At 43.2% G+C, this 18,090-nt stretch overlaps 3 protein-coding genes across 5 annotated transcripts; 2 read left to right on the forward strand and 1 right to left on the reverse strand.

Moving 5' to 3' along the window:
* Positions 1-96: 96 nt before the first annotated feature.
* LOC112226138 (ADP-ribosylation factor-binding protein GGA1) lies at positions 97-6,356 on the reverse strand. Of its 2 annotated transcripts, XM_024390424.2 has the most exons (18): positions 6,282-6,356; positions 6,037-6,193; positions 5,368-5,452; positions 4,692-4,767; positions 4,453-4,551; positions 4,238-4,361; positions 4,031-4,131; positions 3,803-3,883; positions 3,318-3,455; positions 3,102-3,183; positions 2,882-2,995; positions 2,600-2,743; positions 2,431-2,504; positions 2,067-2,257; positions 1,576-1,781; positions 1,317-1,486; positions 1,122-1,232; positions 97-987 (listed from the first exon to the last, which is right to left on the reverse strand). In XM_024390424.2, exons 2-18 carry the CDS (start codon positions 6,101-6,103, stop codon positions 877-879), a joined length of 1,974 nt encoding a protein of 657 aa, XP_024246192.2. In that variant the 5' UTR covers positions 6,104-6,193; positions 6,282-6,356; the 3' UTR covers positions 97-876. The 2 variants fall into 2 exon arrangements, with proteins under 2 accessions (XP_024246192.2, XP_024246191.2); XM_024390423.2 differs by having other exon boundaries at positions 6,037-6,320.
* A 5-nt stretch (positions 6,357-6,361) lies between these two features.
* Positions 6,362-13,282, forward strand: LOC112226132 (MICAL-like protein 1). Of its 2 annotated transcripts, none has more exons than XM_024390417.2 (15): positions 6,362-6,999; positions 7,794-7,842; positions 7,981-8,122; positions 8,223-8,317; positions 8,479-8,603; positions 8,711-9,258; positions 9,441-9,483; positions 9,575-10,721; positions 11,037-11,138; positions 11,233-11,359; positions 11,500-11,590; positions 11,713-11,786; positions 11,924-12,038; positions 12,147-12,190; positions 12,353-13,282. In XM_024390417.2, the coding sequence occupies exons 1-15, from the start codon at positions 6,857-6,859 to the stop codon at positions 12,472-12,474; spliced, it is 2,967 nt and encodes a 988-aa protein (XP_024246185.1). In that variant the 5' UTR covers positions 6,362-6,856; the 3' UTR covers positions 12,475-13,282. The 2 variants fall into 2 exon arrangements, with proteins under 2 accessions (XP_024246185.1, XP_024246186.1); XM_024390418.2 differs by having other exon boundaries at positions 11,040-11,138.
* Positions 13,283-13,362: 80 nt separating this feature from the next.
* On the forward strand, positions 13,363-15,947 carry LOC112226160 (DNA-directed RNA polymerases I, II, and III subunit RPABC2). Its single transcript, XM_024390457.2, has 5 exons — positions 13,363-13,514; positions 13,842-13,911; positions 14,201-14,331; positions 15,116-15,187; positions 15,296-15,947. Exons 1-5 carry the CDS (start codon positions 13,495-13,497, stop codon positions 15,384-15,386), a joined length of 384 nt encoding a protein of 127 aa, XP_024246225.1. The 5' UTR covers positions 13,363-13,494; the 3' UTR covers positions 15,387-15,947.
* Positions 15,948-18,090: the final 2,143 nt, after the last annotated feature.

Below are 18,090 nucleotides of genomic sequence, written 5' to 3' on the forward strand. Positions count from 1 at the left end.
CTCCTAAAGCTACCATTGTGGGAATGAGCTTGGTTAAGATTGTCAGACTCCTACATCTTAATGACAACAGTTTAAACCAAGAAATAACTTACTACATTTTCAATAATGTTCTCTTTGCAAATGTACATAAGAAGTTCCAATATTTACAGAGTTGTATTGGAGATGCCTGGTGGAATGTGCTTGGGAGACTCAAGCCTTTGAGGAAAGAGTGATTCAGCAAGACAACTTGACAGACATTCATCTTTCTTTAAAACAGATTTCTTCCCGGAACAGATCATCTATGAAGCAGCAAGGAGTAGACATATGCAATGGATCAAAAGAGTAACAGGTAAAACTGACATGATAGTGAAAACAAACCTTAAATAGGCACAAATGGCAGATTAAATAGGATTTAGAATGTCTAATTCTACATGACAAGGATATCAGGCAAACCATTCTCCATGCATTATCACAGTAAGAAACCCTGGGAGCATGGTGGGGTAAACACAACCTCAACAGTAATTCAGCAGGATAGTCTACAGCTGTATAAAAAGAACGAGACAAAGATTTTTAAAATGAGCCTTCCCCAAAGGGTCCATTACATGTCTCCCGGAGCATGAAAGTAAACAAATAGGTTGTCCTTCATTCATAGAATTTATACTATTTGTTAAAAACAAGACATGGCTGTGACACACGGTCTGCTGTGCAATAGTTCGAGGTACGTTTGAAAGCATACAAATAAAGTTCTGTAACGCTGCACAGAGGACAATACTCTAAATCATAAAGCGAACACCCAGTTGAGATTACCTTGCTTAGCCAATCAATAGAAGCATTTTTAAAAAGCAAGGTTTCTGCAGTGTCTGAGTGAGATGCCACATCTTGCCAGTCTGTTGAATGTTAAAGATTGCCCCATGTGTCTGAAGGTGGAAACTGTGCTACAACTCCTCTTTCATCATGGTCTTCCTCTCCTAACATGAAGGTTAGCTTGTATTGCAACTGCACCTTCTCCTGGAAAATAAGAGAATTAAGGGTTGCAGAAATCTATTTGGCTTCATAGTTTATAATTACAAGAAAATGTTAATGTAGGGGATGCCACAGAGGTATATAACAGGCCTTCAATGAGTGCCTACACAGTCTAGTACCTTGTGAGGGTTGGCCAGCAGCAGGACCTGTGTGATGGCAGCAGGTGGGAGGATTGGGTTGAAGGCTGGAAGCTCTGTTCCTGATGGGGGCTGTAGCTTCACTCTCATTGTCTACAACAGAGGTCATGATGTCAACCCTACACTGACAATGGAACTGAAGGTGAAAAAGGCAGATTAAGAGAGAAGAGGTCTTACGTCAGGGACAGAGGGCTGAAAGAGGATGTTGCTGACTGGAACCGGGGCGGAGGAGAGCATGGAGATGATCACCACCAGCACATCAGCAAGAGAAGGCGGAGTGTCACGTGCAAAGTGGAAGAGCACCCGCAAACTGTGGCTATCAAACACCGTCACAGGCAACAGGCTGCCTGGTTACAACAAAGAGTTTAAAACACTGTTCAAATGTGATGCACTATTAGCATAGCAAGTAGATACTACAAATATTATAGATACTTACTGGGCTTAATGGACTCAAGTGGCACAAAAACATCGTTCAGGGTCATTTCTATAGGGGGAATGACTGTGTGAACCGGAGAGGTGTCCAACAACCTATCACCTTGGAGAGCCACCGGGTGCTCAGGGGAGAAGGCCGGGATAGGACTTGGATTAGTTCCAGATTTGTTTTGGAGATCTCGTAGAGTAGGTTTGAACAGAGGCTTGTCCCTGAAAATAGATAAAGGTACTACATAAAAGGTTGAACAAGGTTGCTGAGTGTCTGTCATGTTGTTATAACAAGTTGGCATGGTCAGCACCTCATGATCCTTCATATATGGTTTCGCTTCTTCATATATTGTTTTGCTTCTACAGCACTTGAAGTGACTTCAAATCGTAATGAATACAGTGGTCCACCAATACTGTACTAAGCAACATAACTGGCAGACTAACACGGATACTTGACACAAACATCTCCTGCGGTGTAAAACCCTCCCATAGTGAAGGGTTAGTTACCATTTGACCTGCAGGCCCTCTGGAGGTAGGGACTGCTGTAGCAGCTTCTTCCCCAGCAGATCCAACTCATCTAAGGCTGAGCTTCCAGACGTGGCTCCAGTAGAAAGAGGCTGGGTGTAGGGGAGCCGATCTGGACTCAGTATTACACTAGGCGCTGCTGGGATATCAGTAATATCCACACTGTCGGAAGACTGTTGCAAAGAAAGCGACACCACATGTAAGACACAGACGGTACACTTGTTGAGGTATAATCATGAACCTGCCTAAGTAATGGTAATCTATCAAGCTAAAAGGGACTCAATGGATTTGGTGTTAACGGAATATTATGCATCATGTCTCACTGTGTGAAGTCCTCAGTTCTCACCTGGAAAGAGTCCCAGGCGGTAGAGTCCTCAGGCTGGGAGGCAGGGTTGGAGGTGTGGGTCCCCTCACTCAAACCTGGGAAAATTAGGCAGTCACCCACAATTAACACACACAACATGGAAGTAGCAGAGGTCCTGGAAGACTTGATGTAACATGCGGTCTGCCCTTACCCAGTGACATTAGCTCATCGTCAAGAAGACTGATGCCCATCTCCTGAGAGGGAGCATTTAGGCTGTCTGTTGGAGTGGGGAATTCTGGGTAGGAAGGAGGTGACGTGTCCAATCCCGATAGATCAAGTAGCGCCACACTACTTCCTGGAAGAGATAAGTGTACAGAGGAAATCTTTTAACCCATGCATGTAATCATATACTCTAGTCCCCTCCTACCAAGGTTGTGTCAAGTGACGCTATCGTCCCTATGGATGCATGTGTCATTGACCCATTGTTGCTCACCTGTGAGCCTTCGCGTATTAGCTGAGTTGTTACCGTTCACCACCTCTCCCTTCACCTGCTGCCTGTACAGGTTGATGACCTGAGTCAGGCTGTCGTTGGCCTGGAGGATCTCCGCTGCCAAACACACACACACTTGTAATATACTGTATATCGTCACCCACATATTCTTCTCTCTGTGTACCATACACTTAAACACATTGAGGAGTGTCTGAAACCTCACCCAGAGCCTCATCATTGTCCTCTGTATCACTGGCCAGTCTGAACAATGTGGGTCTCATCTTCTCACAGCGCTGGTACAAGTCCTAAACACACAAATACACACTATCAAAGGTCTGTATCTGCATGCAGTGCTTTGTATACATCATATATAGGTGATGCTGTTATGGCACTGTGGGAGGGGTCTCTGGGCTCTGGCTTGTGTAAAGGTGCCACAGACCTGGATGAGCTCTGCATTGCTCTGTGGGTTGGTGGTCCGGTCATAGTCCTCCAGCAGCTGAGTCAGTAGGCTGACACTCTCATTCACATCCTGGATGGCGTTCACACGCTTGGACAACTTCTCCGCCCGCTTCTGGTCCTGAGACACACACACAGGTCAGGAAGAAGAAACCAGGGAGGGAGGAGGGGGAAGAAAAGTATCCGTTGTCCCTAAATTAAAGGAGTCATGAAAGCACTGAATGATTCTGACAAGGAGACCACCCCTCAGGGCAGAGCGTCCACTTTCTCACTCAGTCCCCTTACATGACTAGAAGAGTACTAAAGCACTTGGGCATTCACTTTCTCTCCCATACTAACACACACACAGACCAGATAATACAGTTCACACTGTGCGATGTGATGTACATCTCCGTATTACTGTAATGAAACAGCCTATATATCTACTTTATTCATACATTTAGGTGAGCTTGAGAAAAGAGACTGTACCTCCTGCACCATTTCCTGGATCAGTTTGTTGGCTGCTTTCAGGTCCTCAGGGTGAGTGCTGTTCAACAGGCGAGTCAGTGTCTACCAAGACACCAGGGAGGAGGAAGAATTTAAAGTTAGGGGGAGGGGGAGTAAATGGAGTGGAGAATGCATGGTCAATCACATTTGTAATGCAAAATTTGGAGAAAAAAACAAGTTGTATATTTCTTTTGTTTAACTAAACCTTACCTTTGACTTCTCCTCATCCTCAAATATGGCATTTTTTGGTCTGGGAGTTGGAAGCAGGAGGAGTTTGTCAGCTGGAAGAACTGGGTCCTGTTTGACAATGCCTGGTTAAAAAAACAACACAAACCAAGGTAAACACAACATTAACAACAACTGTTCGTCCATCACCATCATAGCTACACTGCAGTCACTAAGTATAGAGCAGCTCACCCTGTTTTTTAAGCATCTGGTAGGCATCAGCGATCTTTGCCTCGTCAGGCAGCCCCAGTGTCCAACTATAGATGAGCTCCAACACCTTCTTCTTCACTGGCTCTGGAGCCCGGGTGCCGAGGTACTGAGGGAGAGAGCAGGAGCATGTTGAGTGAGAGCTTATCCAATTTTAACAGACTTGCTCAGTGAAAGGCACAGACAGAGACAATCATTACCTTTGGAGAGACCACTTTGATGAGCTCGTTGAGGAAGCGAAACTTGCCCACCTCACTGTGGAACCTTTCCCCACAGCTCTTCATGCAAGTCTCCAGCACCTGGTTGTACACACATCACAAGTGAGTCACACAATTAGTTTCTTCAATATGAATGTAGGCACACACACACACTACACAGAAGGCTGTCAATTGGATTGGCTCGGATTCCTGTTACAACACACTGCCATCACTCAACTCACCACGAGTGTCTGCATGGCCTCCCACTCCTGAGGTGATTGGATCTTGTGAGCCAGTAGCCTGGTGGCCAGCTGGGGTCTGAAATGGAAAATAAAGAGTTTGATGTGGCTGAAGTTGGCAGCAGATCTATCTACCATTGACTATTGTATGACATGCAATTTTACCTCTCCCTCTACTCTAGACAACACATATTTTGGGGGGGGGATTGACACAGATGTCAGCACAGGGTCAGTGTCAGAAATCTTAAAGGTGGAATATGAAGAAATCGCTCTGCCATTTCCTGGTTGCAAAAATTCTAAGTTTACCTAACTTCAGTTTAAGTGGCAAAACAATCGATGTATAGTGTAGAGAATCATTATACCATCTAAACATCTATGAAATATATTTTCAAGAACTACAAATATTGTATATTGTATGAAGCTGGTGTACAAAACCAAAAGTACGAAATTTAGGAATGGGACGCATAGAAATAGCACACACAGAACAAATCTACCACTTCTTAGACTTGCTTTCAATGAGAATGACAGATCTACAACTCACATTCCTATGTGCATTTGGAGATAGCCCAAAAAGTTCCATATTGCAGCTTTAAGTAACAAACATGTACTCAGTACAGCTACTCCTGAGAGGTGAAAACATAGTGCTAAGACGTGTACATGTTATGAGACACTGACATACCCCTCCAAATCATTGTTGAGCTGGTCACAGAAGGCCTGGATGCTGTCCCAATCTGTCTCTCTGTTCAGTGGGTTTGTGGCCTTGTCTAATGGGAGAATTAAGGAAATTGGGGGAAGGGGAAATTAAGGTTAATCGGAATATTTTTCGATAGTGACACATATCCATGTTTATTTCAGGGAACTGTCAAACGTGGAGATGAACATCAATCAACTCTGTTGCAGAACTGTTTTAAAAACAGATAATAGCAAGTACTTTAGCTTTCCAGTAGTACTTTGGACACGACTTTGCAAAAGACTCCAACTCCAGTTCTCCCACTGACCGAGTGAGCTAGGCTTCCTGCATTTGACAGCACACTGTGACATAGCTAAGCGTATAGTCACTGGCAGGATATGAATTTACGATAGGTGGCTTGCTGGTTCCCGTATCTAGCAAGAGTTATATTGCATTATCTCTAGTCTAGATGTTTCTGGGAATCTATCTGGCTAGCTAGTTAGCTTTACAGCTGGCTAGCTTGCTGTTTATGAGAGGTCTAACGTTACAGTCCCTCTCAGTTTGCACCTTGATTTTGCTTAAACTGTCATCTCTGTCAACTGCAACACGGTTATTTTTCCAAGGATGCATGCTCCAATAGCTCTCTATACAACCTAAATAACTTTTTAAAAGACTTACTGATACGTGCCTCCAAACTGCCCGTGTCAGGCGGCGCCGCCATCACTACCGGAATTCTCTTTACCATGAAAGTGTCTCGCGAGGGACAACTTTGAGAGCACCCTTTCTCACCTCCCCGACAGTGATGGGTAGATGATGGACACGATGGCAGCTGGCACTGTCGCATAGAATATAAAACACAGAAAAAAGGTTATCTTACTTTCTAATGAACCTTCTCGATCATACTGTAGTTGTTTATTGCAAACCTGTGCAGACAGTGCAAGCAGTTTCAGATTTCTACCGGTTTTCTCTACCCTCTAGCGGCACAACGGTGTACTGCTGTACATGTGTGTAGTCAGTACAGTTACCGTGTGGTACAGTAACGGGTTTGTTTTGGTGTTTATTCTGTGTGATCAACTCTTCGGGGTAGTACATTATCTCGGAAAGCCAAGATCGCTAAACAACGTAACACATTTATTAAAATGTAACCCAAAAGTGATTCGAACGAAAAAAATACTTGAGTGAAGAGATTTATTGTTGTGTCAACATTTTACAGCAAATCAACCCGCGAAAGTGGACGTTGCTCGCTATTTTCTACTTCAAGGATCTACTTCGCTGAGATTAGAGACTTTTGGGGAACAACACATTGGAAGCAAGTTACAGTGAAGTCTCATAGGTTTTCTCAGTAAAAACAATGTTGGACTTGGTCGACAAAATATAGCCAACAAGCTAACGTAGCTAGTGAGTGTGCTAAACAGGGTTGAATATCCAGGATCTGACAGGTTGAGGTTGAAGTGGTTGTTGACTTTCTCAATTTAACATGGGAGAATGAAATTCTATCATGGGGACATTGAAAGCTTTACAAGAATGGTGTCGCATAAAATGCGAAAATTACCCCAATGTGGAGATAAGGAACATGTCTTCTTCATTCAGAGATGGATTGGCGTTTTGTGCTATTATCCATAAACACCGACCTGATTTGATGTAAGTATATAAAATAAATTAGAATAAGAATGTGAACTCCCCTGTGAGCGTCCCCATCCTCTTTACTACTGTGGGCCAACACTGGCACCCAGTCTCCCACAGCCCCAGTCAGTGTGTTGTATGTGAGTACATTGTTGACAGTAGGCCTATAGGACTCAGTTCCTGCCTGTCCTTAGGCTGATCCAGAGCTGCTGGCAAACTAATCTGTGGCTGTAGCAGGGACCTGAATCCTGTCACAGTGGATTTGTCTGCCCTGATACACGGAACCACAGCATGGCCTAAGCTCCAAGTTAACCCTCCTTAATCTTCCTCTATCCTTTCCTCTCCCCCCTCCATTCTTTAATGGAAACGTCTCTAATGTTAAACATGTAAAGTGTGGTGTGCCGCAGGGCAGCTCTCTTGGCCCTCTACTTTTTTCTATTTTTACGAATGACCTGTCACTGGCATTAAACAAAGTCTGTGTGTATGTATGGGGATGATTGAACCCTTCATGCGTCAGCAACCGCAGATAGTGAAATCGCTGGAACGCTGAACAGAGATTTGCAGTCAGTTTTAGAATGGTTGACCAGTAATAAACTAGTCCTTAACATCTCTAAAACTAAGAGCATTGTATCTGGTACCAATCACTCCATAAATTCTAGACCTCAGCTGAATCTGATAATGAATAATGTGGTTGTTGAGCAAGTTGAGGGGACTCAATTACTTGGTGTTACCTTGGATTGTAAACGGTCATGGTCAAAACATATTGATTCCCATCATTTGTATCACATAGTACTATTCTGCTTTTGCTCCAGAGACTTCAACTCCCTCTCCAAAGATAACGTTTATGAAAACAACCATCTGGTGAGTTTGACATAATTATGTTTTACTTGCAAGCATGCCTAACTGTCTCAATGCATGTGTATGTTCATACACTGCACTACATCTGTTTATATTGTCCTATCTGTCTGGCATTTCATTATTGATCCCTTCTCCTACCAGGCATTTGAGGTTGCACAGTCAAAGCTGGGAATCCCTGCATTGCTGGATGCTAAGGACATGGTGTCCACAGAGGTGCCAGACCGGCTAAGTGTCATCACTTACCTCTCCCATTACCACCACTGCTTCAACAAGAAGTCTCATGGTGTGTGGCTAAATTGTGTCATAGTCAAATTGGGAAAACAGCACATGGTTGGTTCCACCTGTGTTTGTTAAATGTGTGTGTATTCATTTTTACTAAGCAGCCGGTCCAGCCAGTTTGAAGACGCCATATGTCGCAGAGTGCTCCAGTCACTCCCAGACACAACCTGACTCTCTTGGAGGTTTGCAGCCTGCCAAGGTAATGTAATAAAGTTGTTATGAAGCCATTTTTATTTGAATTGTATTACTTAATCTCAACTCTGTCCACAAAGTTATTTATCTCAATCTCCTCTTTCTTCCCAAATTCTCACATTTCTTCCTCTTTACTGTTGCCATTGGCTGACCTCCCCTGCTCAACAGTCAAGGACAGAGGAGCCATCCAACAGTGGCAGGCCATGTAGCGTTTGTGCCTCCTGCATGAAGCACGTCCACCTGGTGCAGAGACATCTCACTGAGGGGAAACTCTACCACCGCAGCTGCTTCAGGTAACACTACTGCTCAGAAGGCAATGCTAGTTTATCCTTATGTGCAGACAGTGAAACATAATCTGTGATTTGTGTCCCTCTCATGTCATCCTGTGTTTCTCTTTCAGATGCAGTGTGTGCAGCAGCACTCTCTTACCAGGGTCTTACAAAGAGGGGAGTGCAGTTGGCTCCTTGGTCTGCACCCACCACTTGACAGCCAGTCAAAATGCCCACCCCGACTACAGTAAACAAACTGGATCAATAGAGAATCTGCCCAAATTTGATGAGCAGGAGGTGACACTATCTCAGGGTGGATTAACAGACAACCCTGATCTCTCTGATTTTATTGGAAAAACAGACTCAGATGAGACAGTTATTTTTGGAAGAGGAGGGACAGAGACGGAGGGAGGTGAGAGAAAGACAAGGCACAACACACTCAAGAAGCCAATGCCACCCCGTCCTCCAAAGCCCACTGTAGAAGAGGGAAAGCTTGAAGAAGCAGGGACACGGCCCATTCAAACAACCAAAACACTCATTGTAACACCAGACAGCGATTCGGCTTCTGCAAGCCCTGGACGGCCAGTTCCTGCACCCAGGCGGGTGTTAGACTCCACCCCTCCTCGTCCTGCACCTAGAACCCGTCCACCTAAAACCATGGACAGCCCCCTTGTTTCTAGTGAGTAAGACTAACTACCGACTCCAGCTTCTCGATTCTGACCTCACTTTACGACTGTATGAAGAGTATGTCATTGTTATCAGAATATTTCAGTACACTCAATTCTGTGTAGACATCCCATCTTCTCCTCATTTCAAACATATCCACTAAATGTTTCACTATCCATCTCCCTCTCTCTGCAGGTTACCCAGTTGATAATAAAACCTTACCCAATCCTTCTCGCAGGTAAGTTTGTTCATCAGACATAACACATGATGTAACTTTGAGTAGAATTGTCCAATTAATGCCTATTTATTTATTTCACTTTTGACATCAGGTTTGGCCAACCCAGTGGGCCCCGTAAACCCAAAGACCCACCGTGGCTGGAGCTTGTCCAGCCAGGGCCCTGGCCAAAGCTTCCCCCTGCCCCGCCCCCTAGTATGCCCAAGCCCCCACGCTCAGGCTCTATACCCTCCCTCGGAGGGAGTTGGTACAGAGCGAGAGAACCCCCTCCCAACCCCTTTGGGGAGTTTGAGGATGAGGAGGCTGATGATGATTACACTGGGCAAGAGAACACAATGAGTGGTGCTGAAGGCCAAGCACAGCCCTCAATGGTAACCAGCCAGACATGGTGTGGTACCAGTCAGTTAGCTGAAGCAGCCAGCTCATACTGCCATGCTCATTTAGAGGACACATCCAGAGAAGTTGACAAGTCAAGTATTGCTGGAGCGGATGACCCAGTAAATTTACCTGAAATTGCTAATGCACCAGAGAAAGAAAGTTTAGCTGAAGCAGGATGCTCACTTCCTGTGTCTAATTTAGCTGAAGAACCTTGTTCAATTGGTATATCTGAGTCAGCTGATGTTGGTGGGATAGCTAACATGGCTGAAACAGCTGGCGCACTTGATGTATGTAATTTAGCAGATGTTGGAGTTGGAGAATCAACCAACTTGTCCAAAGCAGCTAGTTCACTTGGTTTGTCTAATTTGACTGAAGCTAAAACCACAAGTTCATCTTACTTGGCTGAGGCTGCTAGTTCCCTTGATATATCTAATCTAGCTGAAGTAGCCAGCTCACACGGTGTATCTGCTCTAGCTGGAGCTAGTGGGTTCGGAGGTTTAGTTGGAGCTGTTAGTGCACCTAACATATCTAATTTAACTGAAGAAGCTAGTTCATATGGTGTTTCTGAAGCTTCTGCCGGTTCACTTAGTGTGTCTAATTTAGCTGGAGCTGATAGCATATGCAGTGTAACTGGAGCACCAAAGGCTCTTGGCAAATCAGATATAGCCCAGAGCCTCTCTTTGCCCAAAAGTGTGTCTGTGCCCGCAATCTCCACTAGTTTAACCTGTACTCAAAGTCACCCCCCACCAACCTTGTCAACCAATGGAGCAGCAGCCAGTCCCTCCCTGCTCAGACCCCCATCGCTCCCTAGTGTGTCTGAAGTGAGGGACTCTGGCCAGGTGCCCACCCCCTCTCACAGTAAGGTACGGTATAATGCTGCTCTTTAGTCTCCACTGATATCTATGTCACAGCTCAACCTGCCCAAAATACAGAACATATGGGCTTGTATTACACAACACATAAATATTATCCAAAGATATCAGGTTAAGTGAGTTTCAGACTGAAACTATTTTCCAACATGTTTAACATAAAAGACAACATGTTTTTCTAAGATTCCTGCATAACAACACCGTCCCTATACTGTAGGTTATAGCCTACTCCAGATAGCTGCTTGGACTGTATGTGCTTGAATATTACAATTATGGATTTCACAGACATGTCTTCAATCTCCAATTTAGCAGGTGTGCAAGGAGAACCCTTTCAATCGTAAAGTCTCCCCCTCTGAGTTCCCCAAATCCAAGCCTGCCCCAGGACATGGCTTCCCCCTCATCAAGAGGAAGGTGAGAGGATATCTCAGTGTAATGGAATTAACCCATTATCCAGTGTTTTCTCCCAATCAGAACAGTCCCCTAGTACACATGCATGTCTCCTCAGGTGCAGACAGACAACTATGCCCCAGTGGAGGAGCTGCAGGGGGAGCTGGGGGAGCTGGAGAAACGAATGGAAAGGCTGGAGCTGAGAGGGGTGGAGATGGAGAGAAGCTTGAGAGACTGCCAGAATGGTGAGTGTCTGTAGTTGTACGTGTCTGTGGTGTGCTCAATTATTAACATCCAAGTAATTCTTCCAGTTATCATATAAATTGTTGTTGTGAGAGATTAATTGTTATTGATCAGACTAGTGTCGTCCACCTGTTTGTTTCAGACCAGGAAGAGGAGGACATGTTGGTGGACTGGTTCACTCTAATACATGAGAAACACATGCTTGTGCGCAGGGACGCAGAGCTGGTATACATGTAAGTGCACTGACCTGAAATGATATCAAAGCAAGACAGCGCCTTCATAACACCTTTATTATCTCTGCTTATTTTATCATTCCCAACATATGGACCTGATGTATTTGTATGTGCACTCCAAGGGCCAAGCAACAGAATTTAGAGGAGAGACAGGCAGACGTGGAATATGAACTGAGATGTCTCCTCAACAAACCAGGTGAGTGGCCAGTCTTCACATGACCCTCCCTCCAGTATCTACTACTCCTCAGCAATTATCAGTCTGCTATTACGTGTTGTTATTTGACTAATCTAATTGTTTGTCTCTCATCTCCTCCTCAATCATCATCCACCCAGAGTGTAAGTGGAGTAAGGATGACCGTTATAGGGACCAGCAGTTGATGGAGGAGCTTGTCACCATCATTGAACAAAGGAACCATATCATCAACAGCTTGGATCAGGACAGGCAAAGGTGCATGAAAAACTCATAGATGAATAGCAAGGGCCATTGATTCAGACAAATTTCATAAAGCAGATATGATGCTCTTGCTCATACCTACCAATGGTTTGTCTTTTTCAGGGAAGAAGAAGAAGATGCTCTGTTTTCCATGATCAAGAAGAAAGGTGAGGGGAAAGTATTTTCCTAGAGTGTTTATTTTGTTGTTGTCTTTCCTGTTTTCTCGTGTCTGTTCACACTCTCTTTCATTCCTATTCCCTCAATACTACACCACAGACTCCTTAATTTCTCAGAATTTGATCATGGTATCACTATTTCTCCCTCCTCAGATTTAAGAAAAGAGTCTGGGAAAGACCTGAAGACGTTAAGAGCAAAGTTCAAGCCCATGAAGATGCTGAAGATGCTGAGTCATAAAGATTCTAAGAGCAAAGGCTCTCTAAAGAAGAACTGAGTTGGACTCGGGCTCACCCTGTAAGGAAGGAACAAATAGGTCTATATTTGTTAACAAATACACATTGAGCCACAATGTAATGTCTCATAATTGTACAAAGAAATGAATGAAGATTACGGGTAAGAGATGGAGACTCTTGGACTGTGGATGAGAGTGGATAAGAATTAAGAGAAGCCTCTGATGCAGAGTATATGAATTTTCTTCCCAAGTGAAAAAAACTATCCCCATTACACCTCCCCATTACACTGCACTTTTTGTACAAGGTGTGATTGTTCCAGTATTCCGTAAAGCCTTAGTCAGCCTAAAATGAATTGCTGCAAAGAATCATTCACTAATGGGATGAAAAATAACTCCTTTAAACATTTATTTTTGCAGTTCAACTTTGTTAAATTATATTTAATAAAACATTGTACTTTGTATGAACAGAATGCATTTGTATGATCATAATCTTTTGATAATGTTTCGATTTTAAATGTCATTAATGGTTTTTTATTTTTTTTTAAATGTACCTCATACACATGCCTAATGTATATATATTTTTTAAATTGTACAGGCTATTTGCTACTCCAGATTGTGGCGATGCTTTCCATTGCCTGTACATTATGATTTATTGGGCAAGGTCTTTGTGAGATTGAGATTCACACTGTATTCAGATCTTTTTATTTATGTCTCCCAAAGTGGGAATTAACCACTTCTTGATGATAGGTATTTTATCATGCTCAAAACTACATTATACGATCTAAAAATACATGTTTAGTTAGTATAATACATTTGGAAAAATAAACCTAACTATATTTTTTAATCTATATATATTTTCTTTTAAGCATCTCGTTCATGTGTTGAGTCGCTTTGCGGAACCATATATTATGGTGCAGTTGTTAGTCTATCAATCAAATCGACGCACCACGCAACCGGAAGTCGGTTAAACGGATTATATCTAGCTGTTAACAACAGCGTTTTGAAGTTCGCTATCTTTGTTTTTGAAAACACTCGGTTTTTACCAAACTAAAGTAAGGGAACATGTCCGACAACGAAGGAGAGTAAGTATATAGGATATTGTTAACTAAAAAAAAATGAAGTACAACAATGTGTGTCGCATGTCTTTTTAGACTCGAGGTAGGGACCTTCCATGTTCCCCCAGTGATTTTTAGCTCAACGTTGTGACCTTTCATGTTCTCACTGGGAGAAATTGAAATTCCTGTGTGAACATGAAAGGTTCCCACGTTGAGAGACTATAAAGACATACGACACACAGATTGGTTAAGAACAACAAAACTGGCTAAGTTAGCTCACGTTGCCTCCACACTCCACGGTTCATCTTTTAGTGTATTATTCTTTACACTTTACTCCTCTTGTTACCTCTGCAGTTTTGATGATGGAGACTTTGATGACGCTGAAGAGGATGAAGGATTGGATGACCTAGAAAACGTTGAAGATGTGAGTTTTTCCACCTATTTGTTCTTACTTGTTAGCAAGGTATTAACTCTTAACGTTATCTATAGTAAGCCTCATTGTATCTGGACAGATTTATAGTGTTTTAGTAATCTCTTGTGATCTGTCATTTGTCTGATGCTTTTTATTTCACTACAATCAATCCATTACTGTCTATCACCTATTCAATGTTCAACAATTTCATCACCAATTCAAACTCAATTTATAGAAATTCTCCCACCTGCTTCCTCTTTGCTCTCTCTGTCTGTTTCTTGTTGTCCCGACCTGTTACTAGGAGGACCAAGAGAATGTGAAGATCCTGCCTGCAGGGGAGGGGTCACAGGCCAACCAGAAGAGGATCACAACCCAATACATGACCAAATATGAAAGAGCCAGGGTGCTGGGGACACGCGCCCTCCAGATAGCGTGAGTACACCTCAGCAGTGTTGCAATACGCTAGGGAAGTGATACTCCCGCATCTTTTCAGAAATGTCTTTCTGCCCTTGAGTCCCTGTGAATATGGTCTATTAAAAAGAGCCCATGTCAAGCCTCTTAGCTGAGAGCTAGTAACCATCTATGGGTTTCTCAAATGAGATTTTCAGAAGTTAATTATAATACGATACAGAGATGCGCTTTATCGCCTACATGGCTGTAATGCATATGTATGAGTCCACCCATGTCTTGCCTTTACTCAAGACAATAATTTGTCTAAAGGTGAATATCAACATAGAAAAAGAGAAACTAGGACTCAACTAGCTAAAAAGACAACCATAATACACATGACAACTGACTGCATTCTAATCGATCAAATATGAAGATAAAGCTAGCTGTTTTGGTAAAGAATTACAACAAAACATTCCAAAGCCAACGTGAATCACATTACACCGTAATGTTTGAAGGAGCTCAGTGCCTACAGCATGTCTGACAAGATGTACAACAAAGGGAAGAAATGACAGCAGTGGACACAGAACATAAATTTCCTCCCAGGGGAATGCCGCGTTCCCAGCATATTACAACAGATGTTTATTTTTGCCACTACTACAGGTACCACTCACCTTCTGCTCTTGCCAAATTCTCTACCTCAGGTGTCAACTGTTGGTTTAGTTGGTGACAGGTAATCTGCTGAGTATGTGGAGGAATGTATAGTCTGATATCTGTCATGTTGTCTCTATTCATGTTGTCACTATTCATAACTTTCTCTGTAATATAGCATGTGTGCCCCAGTCATGGTGGAGCTGGAGGGAGAGACAGACCCTCTGCAAATTGCCATGAAAGAGCTAAAGTAAGCTATGCTTAATCTCATAGTCTTTTTCTAGTTCATGGTAGAAGTGTGATACTTGGAGAGTGCCTGTTACTCTTCAGTATATGATTGAGTGTGTGACCGTTACAGGTGCAGGAAGATCCCCATCATCATCCGGCGGTACCTTCCTGATGGCAGTTATGAAGATTGGGGCTGTGACGAGCTCATCATCACAGACTGAGCCAGACCAAACAGGACTGGCAGGGCCAGACCACCTCGCAACCCACTAGGCTGGTGTGAGTGCAAACTTTTGTTCCAGAAAGTATTAACACACCGTATTCAACTAATCAGGGTCTATTTAAGACTATGAATAATTGATTAGTCAAATCTTGTGTGGTACTGCGTGGCTGGAACAAAAGCCTGCATACATACTGGTCCTTTGCTATAACATCACCTACCCCTGCACTGGGCCAACCAGCTCTACGGGCAACCTGCAGAGTGAAGTCCTCAATTAATAAGACTTTTTACATTTTAGGCCTGTGACCCCTCCCACTGTATCGCCATTTATTTTGAAAGCGTTGAAGCATATACAATCTATGAAGTGAAAGTAGGGCTTCTAAAAGCCATGTACTTTTATTACGGCTGTCATTCACAAGGGAGAACTGTAACTCATGTCTACATTTACATTGTGTTAGGTAAAAATGTAATTGTGTTTATGAATAGTTTTATGACGGGGAAGAGCAGTTGCTGTGGAAGAGCTCTTTGTTTTATTGTTGTGATTAAATTGTTTTGTAAGAAAGTACTTTTGTATAATTTCTTACCAACACAATTGGCTTTTTGCATGTGACTTTTTTATAAGGTTTAGAGCCAAAAAATATTAGCTTTTTTTTCATGCAGAGTTAATTGCAAAACATCTGTAATTAAATATCGGTTACAAATGGTGCAACTCACAAATTAATTTGAGTGAATAACTTGCTGAAACAGTTTCACCTATGCTCTGAGCAAAACGTCTTTAAATAATCCTCCCAAGAACTAAGATTTCTAAGAGCTCTGTGTCATATTTCTTAGATTTCAACATTTGTTTTTCTTGGAGGCTGGCTGAAGTACTGAGTCACACTGACATGACCCAAGCATAATTATAGACTGAAGGAATGTGTGTTGTGCTGGATTTTACTGTATCAGTTGTGTGTCCTTTACTCTACCGTACAAAGCTCTTGCACCTAGTTCCTCTGAATTGTACACTTAGTACAGATAAAACACCTATCCAACCCAACACCCCAAATCACATGGATATGTTTTCACAACAGAGTCCGTGTTTTGTTTTCTCCAGTTTGAGTTCCACAGTCAAACAGCTCTTTTTTTAAATATTGTTGTGAAAGTTGTACCCATACCTCCCAATGATGGACAGATACTAAAACTGACATAAAACAAGTGAGAGGGTGAGAGCTATCTACATACACTCAAACAGACAAGCACAGTCAGTTCATTGTTTTACTGAAAATGGGTTGTTACTGAGGCAACGAGCACTAGCCAAGGTTGGGAGAGGGGGCTGAAGAGGGACCCTTGCCCAATTAGCAGATTTGGTGTAAGGGGCCATGAAACCCCAGTCTAGTTTTACTCTAGTCCTTAGTGGGTTGACATTCTCCTACAGGCCGAAGGAGTAGAAAGAAAGAAAGCTGTTGGAAAGAGAATGAGGGATATACCCAGGTCAAGCAGGAAGAAAATAGATCTTCTCTGCCTTAGTGAACCAGTACTGTGCAGTTTCTGGCCTGTCACGCTTTTTATAGGAAACCATCCACATTTATTTCTTAGCTATATTTTGTGTGATTTAACAGGTCCACAATGGGGAATGGCATTCGCGGTAACTTTTTGCTAGTTTTTTGGGATCGCAACGAATTTGGAAGACTCCCTGCCTGAGGATGGCATGACATTCCTTTCATATGGGACCCAAGATCTTCACATGACCATTTCCTCAACCACAGAAAAGGGGGCATCGCTAGGGTAGATCCACTCTGATGATGGCGTACGTGCATAATGTCTGTCCTCTGCCCTGGGCCTACACTTACCTAACACCCTCCTTCTGTGTTCTCTTGTCCCCCCATTCACCTCTGCTTGGAAACTTCTGTCCATTTTTATACCCATTGCATGAAATGACACCATTTGAATCTCCTGCAGCATCCCTCTTTACCTCCATCATGCAAGCATTTTGTCCACATCTCTCTCTGTCTCCAGTTTTGGAATGTTTTAATCCCATTACAGTCCCAACCTGAGCAGGGAGGGGAGTTTGGGGATGGGTGGGGGTGCAGAGACTGTGCAGCCAGTATGAGAGTCCCTTTGTATCCCAGCGAGCTACAGGCCAGGCAGTTATGGGTATGGCTCCCTCATTGCCCAGTTTCCCTCCACCCCCTGCTTCCTCTCAATGGCTCTCTTTGTCTTACCAAAGTATCACACAGCCGATTAAATAGAGGGAATTAGTGTCAGGCTTAACCCGCAACACACAATCACGGACATAGGCATATACATACATGATTTAAACTGCTGAGGTGCATGTATGAACTGCTGAGGACCAGTCAGCGCAGTGGACCATAGTGGGGTTCAGTGTTGTCTGTATGGTGCTGTGTAGCCTGTGAAAAGAACAGCAATATCCAGCAAAAGTGTTCTGTGCCTAGAGCTCATGGATGAGGGCTGCCATAGTTTTCAATATTCTGTAATCATACTCAGCCTAACTGAATTAGCCATGATCCATTCGCTGAAATTACTTTTGTTAAGTCTACGAAACAATGAATGAGTCACTGCAAGCTGTGATTACTGCTGTTGTTGCATCGCCTAGCCCAAGCCCTAACCCTAGCCTAATTATGTAATGTGAGGAAAATAAGAAAATAATTCACGTTGGCAAGTAGCATTTATGGTATATTGGAATTCAATGTTTGTTGTCCAATGTCATC

The sequence above is a fragment of the Oncorhynchus tshawytscha genome, linkage group LG27, assembly GCF_018296145.1.
Source record: "Oncorhynchus tshawytscha isolate Ot180627B linkage group LG27, Otsh_v2.0, whole genome shotgun sequence".
In the NCBI taxonomy this organism is placed as follows: domain Eukaryota; kingdom Metazoa; phylum Chordata; class Actinopteri; order Salmoniformes; family Salmonidae; genus Oncorhynchus; species Oncorhynchus tshawytscha.

Excerpts from the sequence above, each read along its gene's own strand:
- LOC112226138 (XM_024390423.2), bottom strand. The coding sequence starts at position 6,202 with ATGCGACAGTGCCAGCTGCCATCGTGTCCATCATCTACCCATCACTGT. Across the intron at positions 3,456-3,802 it reads TCCAGGAAATGGTGCAGGAG|GACCAGAAGCGGGCGGAGAA; the intron begins GTACAGTCTCTT and ends TGTGTGTCTCAG. Across the intron at positions 3,184-3,317 it reads GCAATGCAGAGCTCATCCAG|GACTTGTACCAGCGCTGTGA; the intron begins GTCTGTGGCACC and ends TTGTGTGTTTAG.
- LOC112226132 (XM_024390417.2), top strand. The coding sequence starts at position 6,857 with ATGGGGACATTGAAAGCTTTACAAGAATGGTGTCGCATAAAATGCGAA. Across the intron at positions 11,591-11,712 it reads GACGCAGAGCTGGTATACAT|GGCCAAGCAACAGAATTTAG; the intron begins GTAAGTGCACTG and ends GTGCACTCCAAG. Across the intron at positions 12,039-12,146 it reads TTGGATCAGGACAGGCAAAG|GGAAGAAGAAGAAGATGCTC; the intron begins GTGCATGAAAAA and ends TGTCTTTTTCAG.
- LOC112226160 (XM_024390457.2), top strand. The coding sequence starts at position 13,495 with ATGTCCGACAACGAAGGAGA. Across the intron at positions 13,515-13,841 it reads ATGTCCGACAACGAAGGAGA|TTTTGATGATGGAGACTTTG; the intron begins GTAAGTATATAG and ends TTACCTCTGCAG. Across the intron at positions 15,188-15,295 it reads ATTGCCATGAAAGAGCTAAA|GTGCAGGAAGATCCCCATCA; the intron begins GTAAGCTATGCT and ends TGACCGTTACAG.